The sequence below is a fragment of the Globicephala melas genome, chromosome 13 (genome assembly GCF_963455315.2).
Source record: "Globicephala melas chromosome 13, mGloMel1.2, whole genome shotgun sequence".
NCBI lineage: Eukaryota > Metazoa > Chordata > Mammalia > Artiodactyla > Delphinidae > Globicephala > Globicephala melas.
In genome coordinates, this window is record NC_083326.1 from 29,856,728 (window position 1) to 29,873,108 (window position 16,381).

General features: G+C 42.0%; 1 protein-coding gene across 1 annotated transcript in view; it reads right to left on the reverse strand.

Moving 5' to 3' along the window:
* The window catches only part of PARD6G (par-6 family cell polarity regulator gamma), a 105,838-nt gene that overhangs the window by 64,474 nt on the left and 24,983 nt on the right, over nucleotides 1–16,381 (reverse strand). Inside the window, exon 2 of the mRNA XM_030868275.3 lies at nucleotides 5,507–5,729. Within this exon, the coding sequence (XP_030724135.1) occupies nucleotides 5,507–5,729 (223 nt within the window). The remainder of the gene's footprint in view (nucleotides 1–5,506; nucleotides 5,730–16,381) is intronic.

A 16,381-nucleotide genomic window follows, 5' to 3' on the forward strand; every position in this document is an offset into this window, starting at 1 on the left:
TTGATGCAAAAATACTCAACAAAATACTAGGATACAGAATTCAGCAGCAAAGTAAAAGGATTGTATACCATGACCTAGTGGGATTTTTTTCTGCAATTCAAGGATGGTTAAACACAAAAATCAATCAATCAACAACATGAAGGGAGAAAAAAATCACATGATCATCTCAAATGATGCAGAAAAAGCATCTGACAAAATTCAACATCCTTTCATTATAAAAACACTTCACAAAATTAGAAATAGAAGGAAACTACCTCCAGATAATAAACTATATGTGAAAAACCCACAGCAGACATATACTCAATGGTGAAAGACTGAAAGCTTTTCCTCTAAAATCAGGAAGAAGGCATAGATGCCTGCTTTCACCACTTCTATTCAACAAAGCACAGGAAGTCTAGCCATAGCAATTAGGCAACAGAAAGAAATAAAAGGCATCCAAACTGAAAAGGAAGAAGTAAAATAATCTCTGTTTACAGATGATATGACCTTATATGCAGAAAATCCTAAAGATTCCACAGAGAAGCTGTTAGATCTAATAAATGAATTCATCAAAGTAGCAAGATTCAAAGTCAACACATAAAATCAGTGGCATTTCTATTTATAAGCAAGGAACAATCTGAAAAGGATATTACAATAACAATTCCAGTTATAAGAGCATCAAAATTTATAAAATATTTAGAAATTAACAACCAAGGAGGTGAAAGTCTTATACAATGAAACCTTAAAACACTACTGAAAAAAATTAAAGACATAAATAAATGGAAATATATCCTATGTTCATGGATTGGACGACTTAATATTGTTATAATGCCAAGATTACCCAAAACAATCTTACAGATTCAAAGTGATCCCTATCAAAATCCCAATGCTATTTTTTTTCTTGCAGGAATAGAAAAACCATCCTAAAATTCATATGAAATCTCAAAGGACTCTGAGTAGCCAAAACAATCTTAAAAAAGAGACTAAAACTGGAGGACTCACACTTCCTGATTCTAAAACTTATTACAAAGCTACAGTAATCAAAACAGTGTGATACTGAGATAAAGACAGACATAGAGACTGATGGGCTAGAATAGAGAGCCTGGAAATAGACGCTCACATATAGTCAAATGATTTTTTACAAGGGTGACAGGACCACTAAATGTTTAAAGGACACTCTTTTCAACAAATGGTGTTGGAAAATAGGATATCCACACGCAAAAGCATAAAGTTGAACCCTTACCTAACATCGTACACAAAAATTAACTCAAAATGGATCAAGAACCTACACTGAAGACCTAAAACTATAAAACTCTTACAAGAATACGTAGGACAAATGTCTTATGACATTGGATTTGGCAATGATTTCTTGGATATGAGACCACAGGCACAGGTAACAAAAGAAAAATTAGACAAATTGGACCTTGGGAAAAATTTAAAATTTTGTACATCAAAAGACACAATCCACAGAGTAAAAGGCAACCCACAGAATGGGAGAAAATGTTTGCAAATAATATATCTGATGAGGGATCAATATCCAGATAAATACAGAACTCCTAAAACTCAACAACCAAAAACAAACAACCTAGTACAAAATGGGCAAAAGACTTGAATAGACATTTCTCCAAAGAATACATATGAATGGCCATTAAGCAAGTGAAAAGATGCTGAACACCACTAGTAATCAGGGAAACACTAATCAAAACTACAATGAGCTACCACCTCACACCCATCAGGATGGCTATTATCCAAAAACCAGAAAGCAATGAGTGCTGGTGTGGATGTGGGGAAACTGGAACCGTTACACACTGTTGGTGGGGACGTAAAATGGAACAGCCACTGTGGGAAACAGTATGCGCGTTCCTCAAAAAAAATCAAAAATAGAATTACCACGTGACCCAGAAATTCCACTTCTGGGTTTATACTCAAAGAGGGTCTCAAAGAGATATCTGTCACTCATGTTCACAGCAGCATTATTCACGATAGCTTAAATGTGGATGAAACTCACGTGTTCATCAACCGTTCATCAACGGATGAGTGGATAAGCACAATGTGGTATCGTCACAGAATGGAAGGAGGACTAAATTGTGACACAGGCTACAACATGGATGAACCTGAAGGACGTGATGCTCAGTGAGATGAGCTGGCACAAAAGGACAAATCTTGTATGACTTCACTTATAGGAGGTACTCAGAGTTGTCAAAATCCTAGAGACAGAAAGTGGAGTGGTGGTTGCCAGGTTTGGGGGAGGGGAAATGGGGAGTTACTGTTTAAAAGTCAGAGTGATTCAGTTTTACAAGATGAAAAGGGGACGGATGGTGGCGGCTGCACAGCGCTGTGAATGTATTTAATGCCACTGAGCTGAACACTTAAGAATGGTTATGATGCTAAATTTTATGTTGTATGTATTTTAATACAATTTCACAAAACAAAGCAGTACAAAAATGTGGAAAATGTGGCATTAAATAGACCATGAAAAGCACGCTTGTTCACAGCGTGAGCTGAAACAAGCAGGCAGAGCAGTGCCTACTTAGCCTCGTCTGGAACATGCGTTGGCAACCTGTGCACGTCTGCAAACGATTGTGAAAGGGCCCTGCGTACTGATGTTGGGTTACAAACAAACTGGACTGAGTTCACAAACACAGAATCTGCACAGGGTGAGGACAGATCATAAATGGAATCCTATAACCCATGGCTGTTTCATCCACTTGGCATTCTTTCCCATCCATACTGCAGTCTGGACCCTTTAGTACTTTGTTCCTTTTTATGGCTGAATAATATCTCATTGGATGTATATACCACATTCTGTTTATCTATTCATCCACCATGGAAACATGTTTTCCATATCCTAGTATTTTGCTGAGGGGTTTTTACATCTATATTCATAAGGCGTGTTGGTCTGTAGTTTTACTGTGGTGTCTTTGTGTGGTTTGGGGAGGGGATTAGTAAGTGGCAAACAAATTCATTTTCCTAAACATCACTGTGGGTCTATTTCAACATCTATTAGAAGAATGACTCTTCATTTGTGATGGTCAAACAATTTCCTCTTACAATACACATCAATGTACAGAAAGTTATTAAGTAAACTACAGACCAGGTGTGGTTACAGTAAGATCATGAGAATGGCATTACTGTGACCCAAATCTCAGGACCCACGCTGTAGGAAAAGGACATGGGACTTGAGTGTCACCTCCAGAGGAACCTCATCTCTGCCCCACCCGTGACGGACAGCCCCTCTCACATGGTTAGCGAGTCCTTCCTGAACACGCAGGGCGCCAGGATGACTCCTGCTTGCCGCCGTCCACGGAAACACAACTGCCCTCGCCTCTCCCCCTGGGATGCAGTCTTTACAGTTGGACTCCATTGAGGAGAGTGAGAGGAGAGCCCCAGTCTCCCCAGTGATGGAGCGAGGGGCCAGGCTTTGGGACCATCAGGAACATTTTCCTCTCGAAGCCTGACAATAACCTGAGGTAGGTTCTCCCACTGTACAGATGAGAACATTAGGGTGGGGGGTCGTAGAGCCAGCGAGAAAGTGCTGGGGGCAGGGTATGAATGCGGCTCCCTGCCGTCACCTAACAGAGAAAGGCAGGGGCTGGAGGCGAAGCCTGCACCCTTACAACACGGGACGGCTAGAAACCCTAAGGCAGCTAGTTAAACTCTGGGCTGTTCCTCTGAGGCCAAGGGAAAGAGAAAAAGAAAATAATAAAGACAGGAGGCAGGGCCTGAGCCAGCAAGCTGAGCAGCAAAGCCATCCGAGCGACCCGCGGAAGCTGGTACATCCCCGCCTGCGGCTTCCCGCCTCACCTGAGCTTCGGTGACTCGACAGCACAGGCCGCCAAGCATCCCTAGGGCTGCCCTCACAAAGGGCACGAGTGCCTGCGGCGGTGCTCCCAACGCAGCAGTACAGAGACGCCTGCTGCCTACACAGGTGGCAGAGCCCGTGTGCACATCCGTCACTCACAGGGCTTCACACCCACTACTCACCCTTCCGCACCCTGTGAGACAACGCCGCAACCTGGGATGGCCAGGGCAGAGCTGTGGACGTGGGATCTGGACCACGCGCCAGCCCTGGGAGCAACTGATGATACAACACAGAGAGAGCAGAATAGAGACAAGGGGATGGGGGCGGGGGGGGGGGGGGACACAGGCCAATAGAGATCAGGCCTCGCCGAGAGGGTGGACGGACGAGAAGAGGCACCCAAACGACATGAGGAGCGGCAGGCTCCCCGCGGCCCCAGCAGCTCCACAGGGAAGCGAAAGCCAGTTCCCCCAGGCCACCGTGAGGAAGTGACAGCTGTGTTGACTTTCAGTACCATCAGCAGGACACCCAGGCTAAACCAGGGCTGCAGATGCACAGCTTTCTGATCTAGTGCCAGGGAACCAGCCCGAAGTGAGGTCAGCAGATCCCCCGCCGTTCCCTTGCTACACACCCCCTTCCAACACCACAGACGAGAGGACAGCAGCAGCCAGTGTTCAGAGCACGGGCTGCCGGCCAGCACGCTCTGAGCACTCGGCATGTGCGGCCTCCCAACCTCGGGACGGCTTGGCGGGCGAGCACGCTTCGAACGCCGTCATGCAAAGGGCGGGACTCGGGCGGAGGAGAGAGAGCCAGGCACCTGGGCCCGCACTTGGGCCTCCTGCAGTCTCACGCTTACGAAGCCTGGCTCCGGCTCCCGCAGCCTGGAGGGCGCCCCGCCCAGCACGCTGTGCTGCGGCTTCTAGTGTCCGTGAAGCTGCCCCACTGCCCCAGAGGCTAAGACCGTTCTCTCTCCTGCGCTACGCCGGAAGTCCACAACGGCGAGTACGGCGTCCCCACCGCCATGCTGCTCCCCCGGGGTGGTCAGCACTTGCTGCGGGCACAGAGGTCTGCTCAGGGAAGGAGGGACGGTCGTGACCAGGGCAATCATAAGGTGCCTCTTTCTTTAACCTCAGGCCTCGCCTGCAGGTGGCTCTTTTCTTCAGTATGTTATGTAGAATGTTAGGGTTCTCCCAAGTTCAGAGACGATGAAACAAATCTAACACGCAGCTCTGAGAAGTGACTCCACAGCAGGGTGCCCCACCTTTCAGCCGTTAATCTGTGTTAGTGACTTATTCTCACATAAAATGATATTGTTCTTACTTACAGCAAAGCTAGGCCTTCAGAGCTAAAAGTTAACTAGTTATAATCTAAAGCTAACATTTTTTTCAACCCTAAGAAGACAGTGGAAAACATATACTAACAACCTTAAGTTTCACTCTTGGGTGACTGGCTAATGCATCCAGTTAAAATACTGAAAATATCGAGATTATTTTTCCTCGGTATTTACAAATCATAAGTCAACACGATTTCAGGTGGAAAATGCAGCTTAAATATTGTTAAGCCTTTCTAAGAAATTAACGTCGACCAAACAGATGTTAATTTCTTTAGTCTCCCACCAAAGGCTAGAAAGCAGAATAACATGGTTCTGAAATTACAGACAAAATAGAAAACTGTATTTATTTCTTAAACGAGTGCCAAGCAAGAGCACGAGCTCAGCCTCCTCGGTACCTCGTTTCTGGATGAAGACCCTGAGCAGGGGGTTTGCGCTGGAGACCGCTTTGCAGAAGTTGTCATCGTTGTTGATGGGCAGCAGGTCGCCATGCACGTCCGCGTAGCCGATGGTCACCTCGGTGTTGGAGATGTGATGGGTGTGCACAACCAGCTTGTAGAAGTCTTCGAACTTTCCAGGCTTTTGTCGGTCCAAGGAGAACCTTCGGAACTCGGCTCCAAACTACAACGAAATAGACAGCGGGTCCGCGGACAGCAGGGAAAGGGCAGCAGCGCTGTGGCTCGTTCGCCTGACAAAGGAGCACTTACAGGGCCTCCAGGAGGCCTGGGACACAGCTGCGAACGGCACCCCAGTCCTCGGGGCTATACGAGCCCTGAGGGGAGGGACCGGCTCGCTTGAGTGCAGGACAGGCGCTGGAGCTCAGTTTGTGGGGAACCCTCACCTCCTCTGAGGACGCTGGGGCGCATCTCCAGGCCCAGGCAACAGCACAAGCCCGGGGCAGCCTTAGACACTCAAAGGTGGGAGGGAAGCAAAGGCCAGCTGCAACTTCTGCACTCTTTCCTAAGGGCAATGGGAAGTCCTGGAACAATTGTAATATTAAGGAAGGAAACGACTTGATATGATTTGCATTTTTAAAAAGACCAAATGGCTGCACTTCAAAAGGATCAGATGCTTCACAAATCTCTGGGGCAGGAGCATGGGTTCTGGACTGGCCAAAAGGACAGAGCAGGTCTTTTCAAAAGAGATGCTATTCACTCTCCTGTTGTAGGAAACATGCAGGGCCCACCTCCTTCCGGTCAGCCCCTGGCTCTGGCTCAGATGCCCACAGAGTTGCCTGCAGACCTCCAGGCCACCTGCCAGGGGAGGACCCTGGGTCAGCTCCCATGGCTGGACTGTCCTGCGATCTCAGGAGAGGACCCTGGGTCAGCTCCCATGGCCGACTGTCCCGCGATCTCAGGAGAGGACCCTGGGTCAGCTCCCATGGCCGACTGTCCCGCGATCTCAGGAGAGGACCCTGGGTCAGCTCCCATGGCCGGACTGTCCCGCGATCTCAGGACACCGCCTGTTTGTTTGGCCTGAGGCTGCTGGCTCAGGACATGCTGTTGTCCCGCACTTGCCAAAGGGACCTTTATTCATCAGGCAGGACAGATTCTGTGCCCTTGTACATAATTGACAACTAATTATATTGGTTCCAAAATACACAAAAATGAAATGTCTAATGTTTACACAAACTAATAGTTACATCATCTAGACATTATGTCAACTACTCAAGGGCAATGCGACTCAAACCATACAGGTGTGAGTGGTTCTGAACTTTGGGGAGGCATCAGAATCACCTGGAGGACCCCAGAGTTCTGGAATTGCCTGATTTGGAATGCAGCCCAGGAATGTGCATTTTAACAAGTTCCCAGGAGAAGCTGATGGTGCTGGTCTGCAAAGCACACAGACAAAACCACAGGTTTAAAGGGTTAGTCTTCAGACCTCAACCTCCACAGATCTTTTAGAAACAGAGCCTCAGATCCCATTTCCCTTTTAAAAAGCAAAGGACAACACCCATCCTGCACTGCCCCAGGAACGAAAAACTTCAAGTTTGGGAAAACCACCTTCAATGGCTAATCGAAACTGAAGCCTGGCTCCGCAAGCCAGGGCCCAGGGGAGCACTCTCCTTCATCCCCTGCTGCTGCCAGAGATGCCTCCCCTTGAGACGGGGTCCCTCTCCCCTTTACTTAAAAGACAAGCCCCATTCTCCTTCTCAGTATTTTCTCCAAGCGCTCACAAGAGCAGGCTCACAGTGAGCAGGGCGCACCCCACGCCTTACACACAGGGGAGACGCCCCGGCCGGCAAAACTTCCAGACACAAGAGACGAGCAGACAACACAAGGTTAATGGGATTCTTCATCATCAGTTATCCAGTCACATCACGAATGCTTATTTCAACAGCGGTCAACCACCATCCTTCCAGTCTCATATATGTCACACATGCTGACTTCCAGAGCAATTAGTTTTCATCAGTCTATGCCTTATTCACTAAATACACAAGAAGAGCTTCATCATGTCTAATGAAACCGGGTATTTTTATATATATATATATATAATTCCCAGTTGAATATTCCCCCAAACTGGACACAACACACTCACTTTCATCCAAGGGACACCAGGGAACTCTCATTCTTCTCCCTCACGCTAGACTTATGCCGCATCCTGCAACTTAAGTAATGAGGAACCGCATGCATTAAATAAGTCAGTTCTGCAATGTTTTAGTCCTAACTGCACTTGGTAATTAATTTCAGATGAAGTTTCATTTGTTTCTCAGTTCTTGTAATAATTTTCCTCAAAGTACATGTTAATTTGAAGTGCAAATGAGTTCTGGCTTTTTCCTGACAGAAAGTCTGATTTCTGTTGCATAAAGAGGCTGGCTTTGTCAATCCAACTATATGTTGAATATGCTTTATATGCTGAATGAGTTCCACAGTTGGGCAAAGAGAGGTGTGAAATGTGATACGATAAAAGCATTTTTTTCAAGCTTTCTTTTATTGTGGCAAAATATACATAACATTCACCATCTTAACCATTAAGTGTACAGTTCAGTGGCATTAAGTACATTCACACTGTTCTACAACCATCACCACCATCCATCCGCCTTAACTCTTTATCTTGTAAAACTGAAAGCCTATACCCGTCAAGCAATAACTACACATCTCCCTGCCCCCCAGACCCTGGCAACCACCACTGTGCTTCCACTGTGCTTCCTCCCTCCCTCCCTCCCTCCCTCTCTCTCTCTCTCTCTCTCTCTCTCTATATATATATATATATATACACACACACACACACACACATATATATATATGCATATAATTCTTTATCAGATACATGCTTTGTAAACATTTTCTCCCATTCTGTCTTTTACTCTGTGGATCTGGGTCCTTTAAGTAACCAGGGTGCTGGCAGGGAAAGCTGGACTTTTTTTTTTTTTTTTTTAAAGCTGGACTTTTGATACAGTTCTGTAACTTACTTCCTAACCTACGTCAGGCACATTTAAGGCAAGTTTTTCTTAAAACTTTCCTTAGTAAGTATTGAACTTCATTTGAAATTGGTAATGGAGTGAGCCATTTTATGGGTCTGATTATCGGATAATAGGTGAAGGAGTGAAGCTCTGCGGTCACCCTTTCGTGAGTCCTGCCGTGGGAACACAGTCCAGTGAGATGCTGAACACCTTAAAGGGGTGGTGAGTCTCCAGTGAAATTCACTGTTGGTTCAGGCATTTCATAGGGATCCCTCTACCCTAATGCAGTGGTCTCCAAATGTCACATATCCCCTCAAGAATTTTGGAAAACCTACCACTATGAAGAGGATAATATACTTTTAAGTTGGCATCTAAGTTCTTCATAATAAAAATAAATAGTTGCAAAGGATATAGTTTCCAGCATGCTGTAAATATTTCATTTAAAAATATTTTATCATATGATCTTTTAAATATAGTCAGTGAACTCTAAATGCCATAGTGGTTTGATACTACTGTCACGCATTTTAAAATAGAATGAACAAGCTCTTTTATAACAATCAGAAATTCAACAAGGATGAGAAACCCCTGCTCGCCACAACTAGAGAAAAGGAAGCCCATGCACCGCAACGAAGACCCAACGCAGCCAAAAAAAAAAAAAAAGAAAGAAATTCAACAAGGTTCCTTTTTCTCTTTGATCTCGTTTCCATTACACTGCTCCAAGAGAATTTAACCCCGATATTTTATCCTAATAATTTATGCTTGATTACCCTATCACTCTTCTCTACAACAAAGTTAGATAAATTGAAATTAAACATTTTCCCCAAGGCCATAAGGCTCTCCTTGTGAAAAGTATTTCCAAGTTGTTTCTAATGGGTGGAGAGTTTTAGTTTTGAAAAATGGAAAATGTTCTGGAGTGGATGCACAACAATGTTAATGTAATTAACACTACTAAAACGTACAATAAAAAATGGCTGAGACGGTAAACTTTATGTATGTGTATTTTATCACATTTATGAATCAAGTAATATAAAATAAACAAAACTAGATTTTTACAGTAAAAAGGTTCTAGATTGAGTCATTACAGTCATTAAATCAAGTTGGGACACATTTATAAAACCTGACAAATAATTATTAGCCTTCCAAAGCAAACATTTAAAAAACCTTTTAACAGAAAGTATTTATTGCTAAATGAGGCAAGGGCAGCATCGATTCTTCTGCTGTTTCTTGTTGTTGTGGTGTCGGCACTGAGAGGCCTTTTCACATGAAGCAGGAGATAGGCACAAAGATGCTCAGCCCTGTGAGTCTCGCCAAGTCTTGGGCCAGAAGTAACCACAGAGCAGCCTATCATTAGAATTATTTCAGACGAACTATTCGCTGACAATTCAATTAGGAGCACTTTCAAGTTTTTTGAAAACAAAGAATTGGAAAATACTTGACTTGGAAGATTTATTGCCCAGTCATTAGAGCCATTCACTTTTTCAATTTCTGGTAACTATACCGAGAATTATACGACAACCAATTGTGCCGGCTAATTCCTTCATTTAGAGGCAACCTGTCTGATCTGATAGAACAGGGAAGTAAAAATATAAAATTAGTACCACATGCCAATATTTTTAAAAAATAAAATAGTTTTGTCATAATAAAGTTGGACACTTACTTAACATCATTACAAAGATTAACTCGAAATGGATCCATGACCTAAATGTAAGGCCTAAAACTATAAAATTCTTAGACAAAAACATAGGGCAAAAGTATCAGTCCATGAGGTTTGATAATGAGTTCTCGATATGACACCAAAGGCACAGGTAACAGAATTAAAAAAATAGACATTGGACTTCTTAAAAACTAAATTTTGTGCATCAAAGGACAGTATCCACAGAGTAAAAAGGCTTTAAACAGTGATAAATACAGTCGTACCTCTGTATCAGCAGAATCCTAAGAAGCCCAAGTCCCTTATAAAATGCCACACTGTATGCATATAACCTACGCACATGCCCCACCTCCATACCTTAAATCAACTCTAGATGACATATAATACCTAATACAATGTAAACACTAGGTAAATAGTTGTTAATACAATGTAAATAGTGGCCAGTGCACACCAAATTCAAGTTTTACTTTTTGAAAATTTCTGTAACTTTTATTCTGAATATTTTCTATCCACAGTTGGTTGAATCCACGGATGCAGAACCTGTGGACACTGAGGGTCCACTGTATTCAGAATACATAAAGAATTCCTAAGCAAAATGTTATTCAGCCTTAAAGAGGAAAATTCTGGCATCTGCTACAGCATGGGGCCTTGAGGACACTATGCTCGATGAAATAAGTCAGCCATAAAGGACGATACTGTAGGACTCCACCATATGAGGTACTCAGAGTCGTCAGAATCATAGAAAGTCCCATGGTGGTAGTCATGCGCTTAGGAGGAGGGGAAAATGGTTAGTTATTGTTTAATGGGTAGAGAGTTTCAATTTTATAAGATAAAAAGAGTTATGGGGATGAATGGTGATGGCTGCACAATAATGTGAATGCATTTAATATCACTAAATTTAAAAATGATTAAGATGGCAAATTTTATATTCTGTGTATTTTTAAAATTTATTTCTTTCTTTATTTAGTTAGTTAGTTTTGGCTGCGTTGGGTCTTCATTGCTGCACGCAGGCTTTCTCTAGCTGCGGCGAGTGGGGGGGAGACGCTTCATCGTGGTGCGAGGACTTCTCATGGCGGTTGCTTCTCTTGCTGCAGAGCATGGGCTCTAGGCGTGCGGGCTTCAGTAGTTGTGGCACCCGGGCTCATGGGCTTAGTTGCTCCGTGGCATGTGGGATCTTCCCGGACCAGGGCTCAAACCCGTGTCCCCTGCATTGGCAGGCAGACACTCAACCACTGCGCCACCAGGGAAGTCCCTGTTCTGTGCATTTTAACACAAATTAAAAAAAAAAAAGATCTAGGGTTCCTTGTCAAAATGGCTAATTCTAGATATGAGTCAAGAACCTTGTATGACCCCGTGAATCTCATCCTTCTAAGAAGCAAGGAATTATCAAAGACTGTTAGGGTCATATCAAAAGGACTCAGGAACTAGTTTGAATGATCTCCCAACAGCTGAAGATGGGACATTTGTGCATTTATCATCTATAAGGATAATAACTGCTATGGATTGGAACACATCCAATATGCATAAATAATGCATATTTGTTTATAATGAGAACCAAAATTTTATTTTTTACTTTTTGGAGGGTGCCAGGGAACTAACCTACTACTTTGAAATAAGTAAATGAAAGGAAAGAATCAAGCACTTTCCCCAAAGAAACAACATTAATTATTGGGAAATTAACAGATGTAACAACTCCTTATTTCCCAAAGCTTGCAGATAAATAAACTGTCATTCCATTATTATCTTGATAATATTTATTGAATTTTACAGCTGACCCCACCTGTTATTCCCACAATAGGACAGTAAAAATGGGGGAGGGGGTTCACCTCTTTAAATTTTTTAGTTATCTCAAATATGAAATAATTAAGTCAGTAATCAAAAATGAATCGGCCTCTAAATGAAATGTACTTTTATTTCCTTTAAAAATATTACATAAGTAATAAAATGATCATTATAATTAGAAAACAAAGATTTACCTACACATCTATTTTGACCCTCTTTCCCTTCAGGAAGAAGGGATACTTCTGACAAATGCTTGTTGAATGAATAATACCTAGAACTTAGTTGCTACAAAAGTAATATGCTATTGAGTACACTATGTTACTGATAAAGTCCTTTGTCAACAAGAAGCTTTTCCTTGGTCAAGAGACAAAAGCAAGGAGACAAAAAAGAGTGGTAGACACCCAAGATAGCTAAGAGCTGGGGAAGTACAAGTTATTTGTTGTTCTAAATGAATCTTGAAGTACTTCTAGAGCAGCGGAGTCATGATCTGCAAAACTCTGTTCCTCCATAAAAGCAATGAGAACCCTGGCAAAGGTCGTGAAAAATCAACTTTTTGAGAATTCTGGAAATTAACCAAAGGTTTGCAAGCAATAATCCACGGTGCATTTATTCCAGAAAAGCAGCTGAATCTCGGAACAGCGAGTTTTACGGTGTTTGAACTTCCCCCGTTCCTCAGCTTTGAAAACGAGCAGCCAAATAGCTTTACAGGGGGCAGAACCGGCTTGGAGCTCACCCAAAAGCCCCATACTTAGAGAACTGTCATCTTTAAACGTGTCTCACAAGTCCCTGGAAAAGCCCTGTTCACAGGGTTTGTCTCTATGTGACCTGAGTCAGAGATCACTCATTGGGAAAAGCCCTTTCCTCAGGACATTTGTTGAGAACAACCAGCAGCAACTGTTTAATGATTAAAGATTATACAATAAAAGTTCCATTTTTAAATGGAATTTTTACAACATGAAGGAAATTATATTCTTTCTAACTATATTTATTACAAGAAAACTTAGATGTAAACTTCAAAATATGTTATCTGTTCTACAGAGGTAATTCTCAAAATTCTTTTAGGGGGTTGTAACATATGAAGATTACTGCATTAGGGTATAGGAATCTCTACAAAAGTACCTGAGTCAAGTACCAGCTGGGACAAACACAATAAAAAGAAATGCTGGGGATTCCCACCCGTTAGGATGACTACTGTCAAGAAACAGAAAACAAGTAGTCGTGAGGATATGGGGAAAGTGGAACCCTTGTGCACTGTTGTTAGCAATGTAAAATGATACATCCACTGTAGAAAATAGTACGGAGGTTCCTCAAAAAATTAAGAATTACCATACGGCCCAGCAATTCAAATTCTGAGTATACCTCCAAAATAACTGAAAGCAGGGTCTCAAAGAGATATTTGTACACTCACGTTCATAGCAGCATTATTCACAACAGGTTAAATGTAGAACCTACCCAAGTGTCTATCAACAGATGAATGAATAAGCAAAATGTGCTTTATCCATGCAATGGAATGTTATTCAGCCTTAAAAAAGGCAGGCAATTCTGGCATATGCTACAGCATGGACGAACCTGGGAGACAGTATGCTCAGTGAAATGAGCCAGTCACAGGAAGACTAATACTGTATGACTCCACTTACATGATGTACTTAGAGTTATCACAAGCACAGAGACAGAAAGTAGAACGGTAATGCCAGGGGTTGGGGGAGGGGGAAACTGGAAGTTACTGTTTTTTCTTTTTTTGAAGGGAGGTCACTTAGTACACCTTCTTTTTTTGTTGTTGTTGTTGTTTTTTGGCTGCGCCATGCGTCATGCAGGATCTTAGTTTCCCAAGCAGGGATTGAGCCCGTGCCCCCTGCCCTAATCACTGGACCGCCAGGGAATTCCCAGAAGTTATTGTTTAACAGGTATAAAGTTTCAGTTTAACAAGATGAAAAGAGTTACGAGGATAAATACTGGCATGATTGCACAACAATGTGAATGCATTTAATACCATTAAACTGTACACCTAAAAATGGCTAAGATGGTAAATTTTATGTTATGTGTATTTTACTACAATAGAAAAATGGAGGAAAATTTTTAAAATGGTGGGGAATGAGGTATCCATAGAAGGCTTTGATAAGTTCTGATATATTCCTGCAAATATAAGGGCGCATTCATGTGCAGGACTGTGTGCATGGTCAGGAAAGACATGAGAAGGTTGTAATCTCTCATATCTGGCTGACTTTGAGATTCTGTGCAATCAGGAAGTGAAGGCTAAAGCAAAGTTGTAAACTACTGAAGTGTTGACTGTGTGCCCCAACACGTGCCCCTTTTGGTACGTATGACCAAAAGGACTGGAGACTTACTGGTTAAAATCACTTCAGGAAACCTGTGTCCAATCATCAGATGACCATGAAGCTAACTAAGCAGAGCTTCAGTGGTCACATAAGAGAAAGAATACACTTTTTTACAGCATTAGTCCAGGAAAAGTCACTCAACAAACCAACAGCAGCAACAACCACAAACCCCTGAGGGAAGAGTCTGGCTTTCAGAGTTATCATGTCATGTTATTTAAAATGTTTAGTTTTCAACAAAATTATGAGATATACGAAGAAATAGGAAAAAATGGCCAGAGTTAAATAAAACAGTCAATGCAAACTGTCCCTGAGGGTGCCCAGAAGTTGCACTTACTAGACAAAGATTTTCAGATAAGCTACTATAAATAAGTTCAAATTAAAGGAAACCATGTATAAAGACTAAAGGAAACCATAAAACAATGTCTCACCACTAGAAAATAATAGAGACTAAAATCATTTTTTAAAAAAGAACCAAACAGAAATTCTAGAGTTGAAAATTATAATAACTGAAATGAAAAATTCCCTAGAGGGACTCAGTAGTAGATCAGAGGTGGCAGAGAAAGAACCAGCAAACTTGAAGATAGGTCAATTTAGAGTATCCAGTCTGAGAAGCAAAAGAAAAAGGGATGAAGGAAAATGAACAGAGCCTCAGAGACATACTATCTGTGCCATACTATCAAGCATACCAAGAAACACATCTTGGAGAAATCCTAGAGGAGAAGAGAGAGAGAGAAAAAGGCGAAAGGATATCTGAAGAGATAGTGGCCCCAAACTTCCCAAATCTGATGAAAAAGTTTAATCTACATATCCAAAAGTTCAACAAATTACAAGTAGAATAAACTCAGTGAGACCCACATCTAGATGCATCATAGTCAAACTACCAAACTCAAAACCAAACAGAGAATCTTGAAAGCAGCAAGAGAATAACAATTTGTCATGTCCAAATGATCCTCAATAAATTAACAACTGACTTCTCATCAGAAACACGGAGGCTAAAATGCTGCGGAATGACATGTTCCAACTTGTGGGTGGAAAAAAGAATGTCAACCAAGAATTCTATATCCAGCAAAACTATCCTTCAAAATGAAGGAGAAATGAGACATTCTTAAATAAACAAAAACTGGGAGAATTTGTCACTAGCAGAACTGCCTTACAAAATACTAAAGCCATCCTTTAGGCTGACATGAAAGGACACTCTACATTAACTTAAATTCACATGATGAAATAAAGAGCACTGTTAAAAGTAACTACATAGGAAAAAAAATAACTACATAGGTATGTACAAATGTGTTGCTGTTTGCTTGTAACTTTTTCTTCTCTCTGATTAAAAGACAAGTGCAAGGACTTCCCTGGTGGCGCAGTGGTTAAGAATCCGCCTGCCAGCCTCTTCAATAAGTGGTGCTGGGAAAACTGGACAGCTACATGTAAAAGAATGAGATTAGAACACTCCCTAGCACCATACACAAAAATAAGCTCAAAATGGATTAAAGACTTAAATGTAAGGCCAGAAACTATGAAACTCTTAGAGGAAAACATAGGCAGAACACTCTATGACATAAATTACAGCAAGATCCTTTTTGACCCACCTCCCAGAGAAATGGAAATAAAAACAAAAATAAACAAATGGGACCTAATGAAACTTCAAAGCTTTTGCACAGCAAAGGAAACCATAAACAAGACCAAAAGACAACCCTCAGAATGGGAGAAAATATTTGCAAATGAAGCAACTGACAAAGGATTAATCTCCAAACTTTGCAAGCAGCTCAATAACAAAAAAACCAAACAACCCAATCCAAAAATGGGCAGAAGACCTAAATAGACATTTCTTCAAAGAAGATATACAGATTGGCAACAACCACATGAAAGGATGCTCAACATCATTAATCATTAGAGAAATGCAAATCAAAACTACAATGAGGTATCACCTCACACCAGTCAGAATGGCCATCATCAAAAAATCTAGAAACAATAAATGCTGGAGAGGGTGTGGAGAAAAGGGAACACTCTTACACTGCTGATGGGAATGTGAATTGGTACAGCCACTATGGAGAACAGTATGGAGGTTCCTTAATAAACTACAAATAGAAGTACCATATGACCC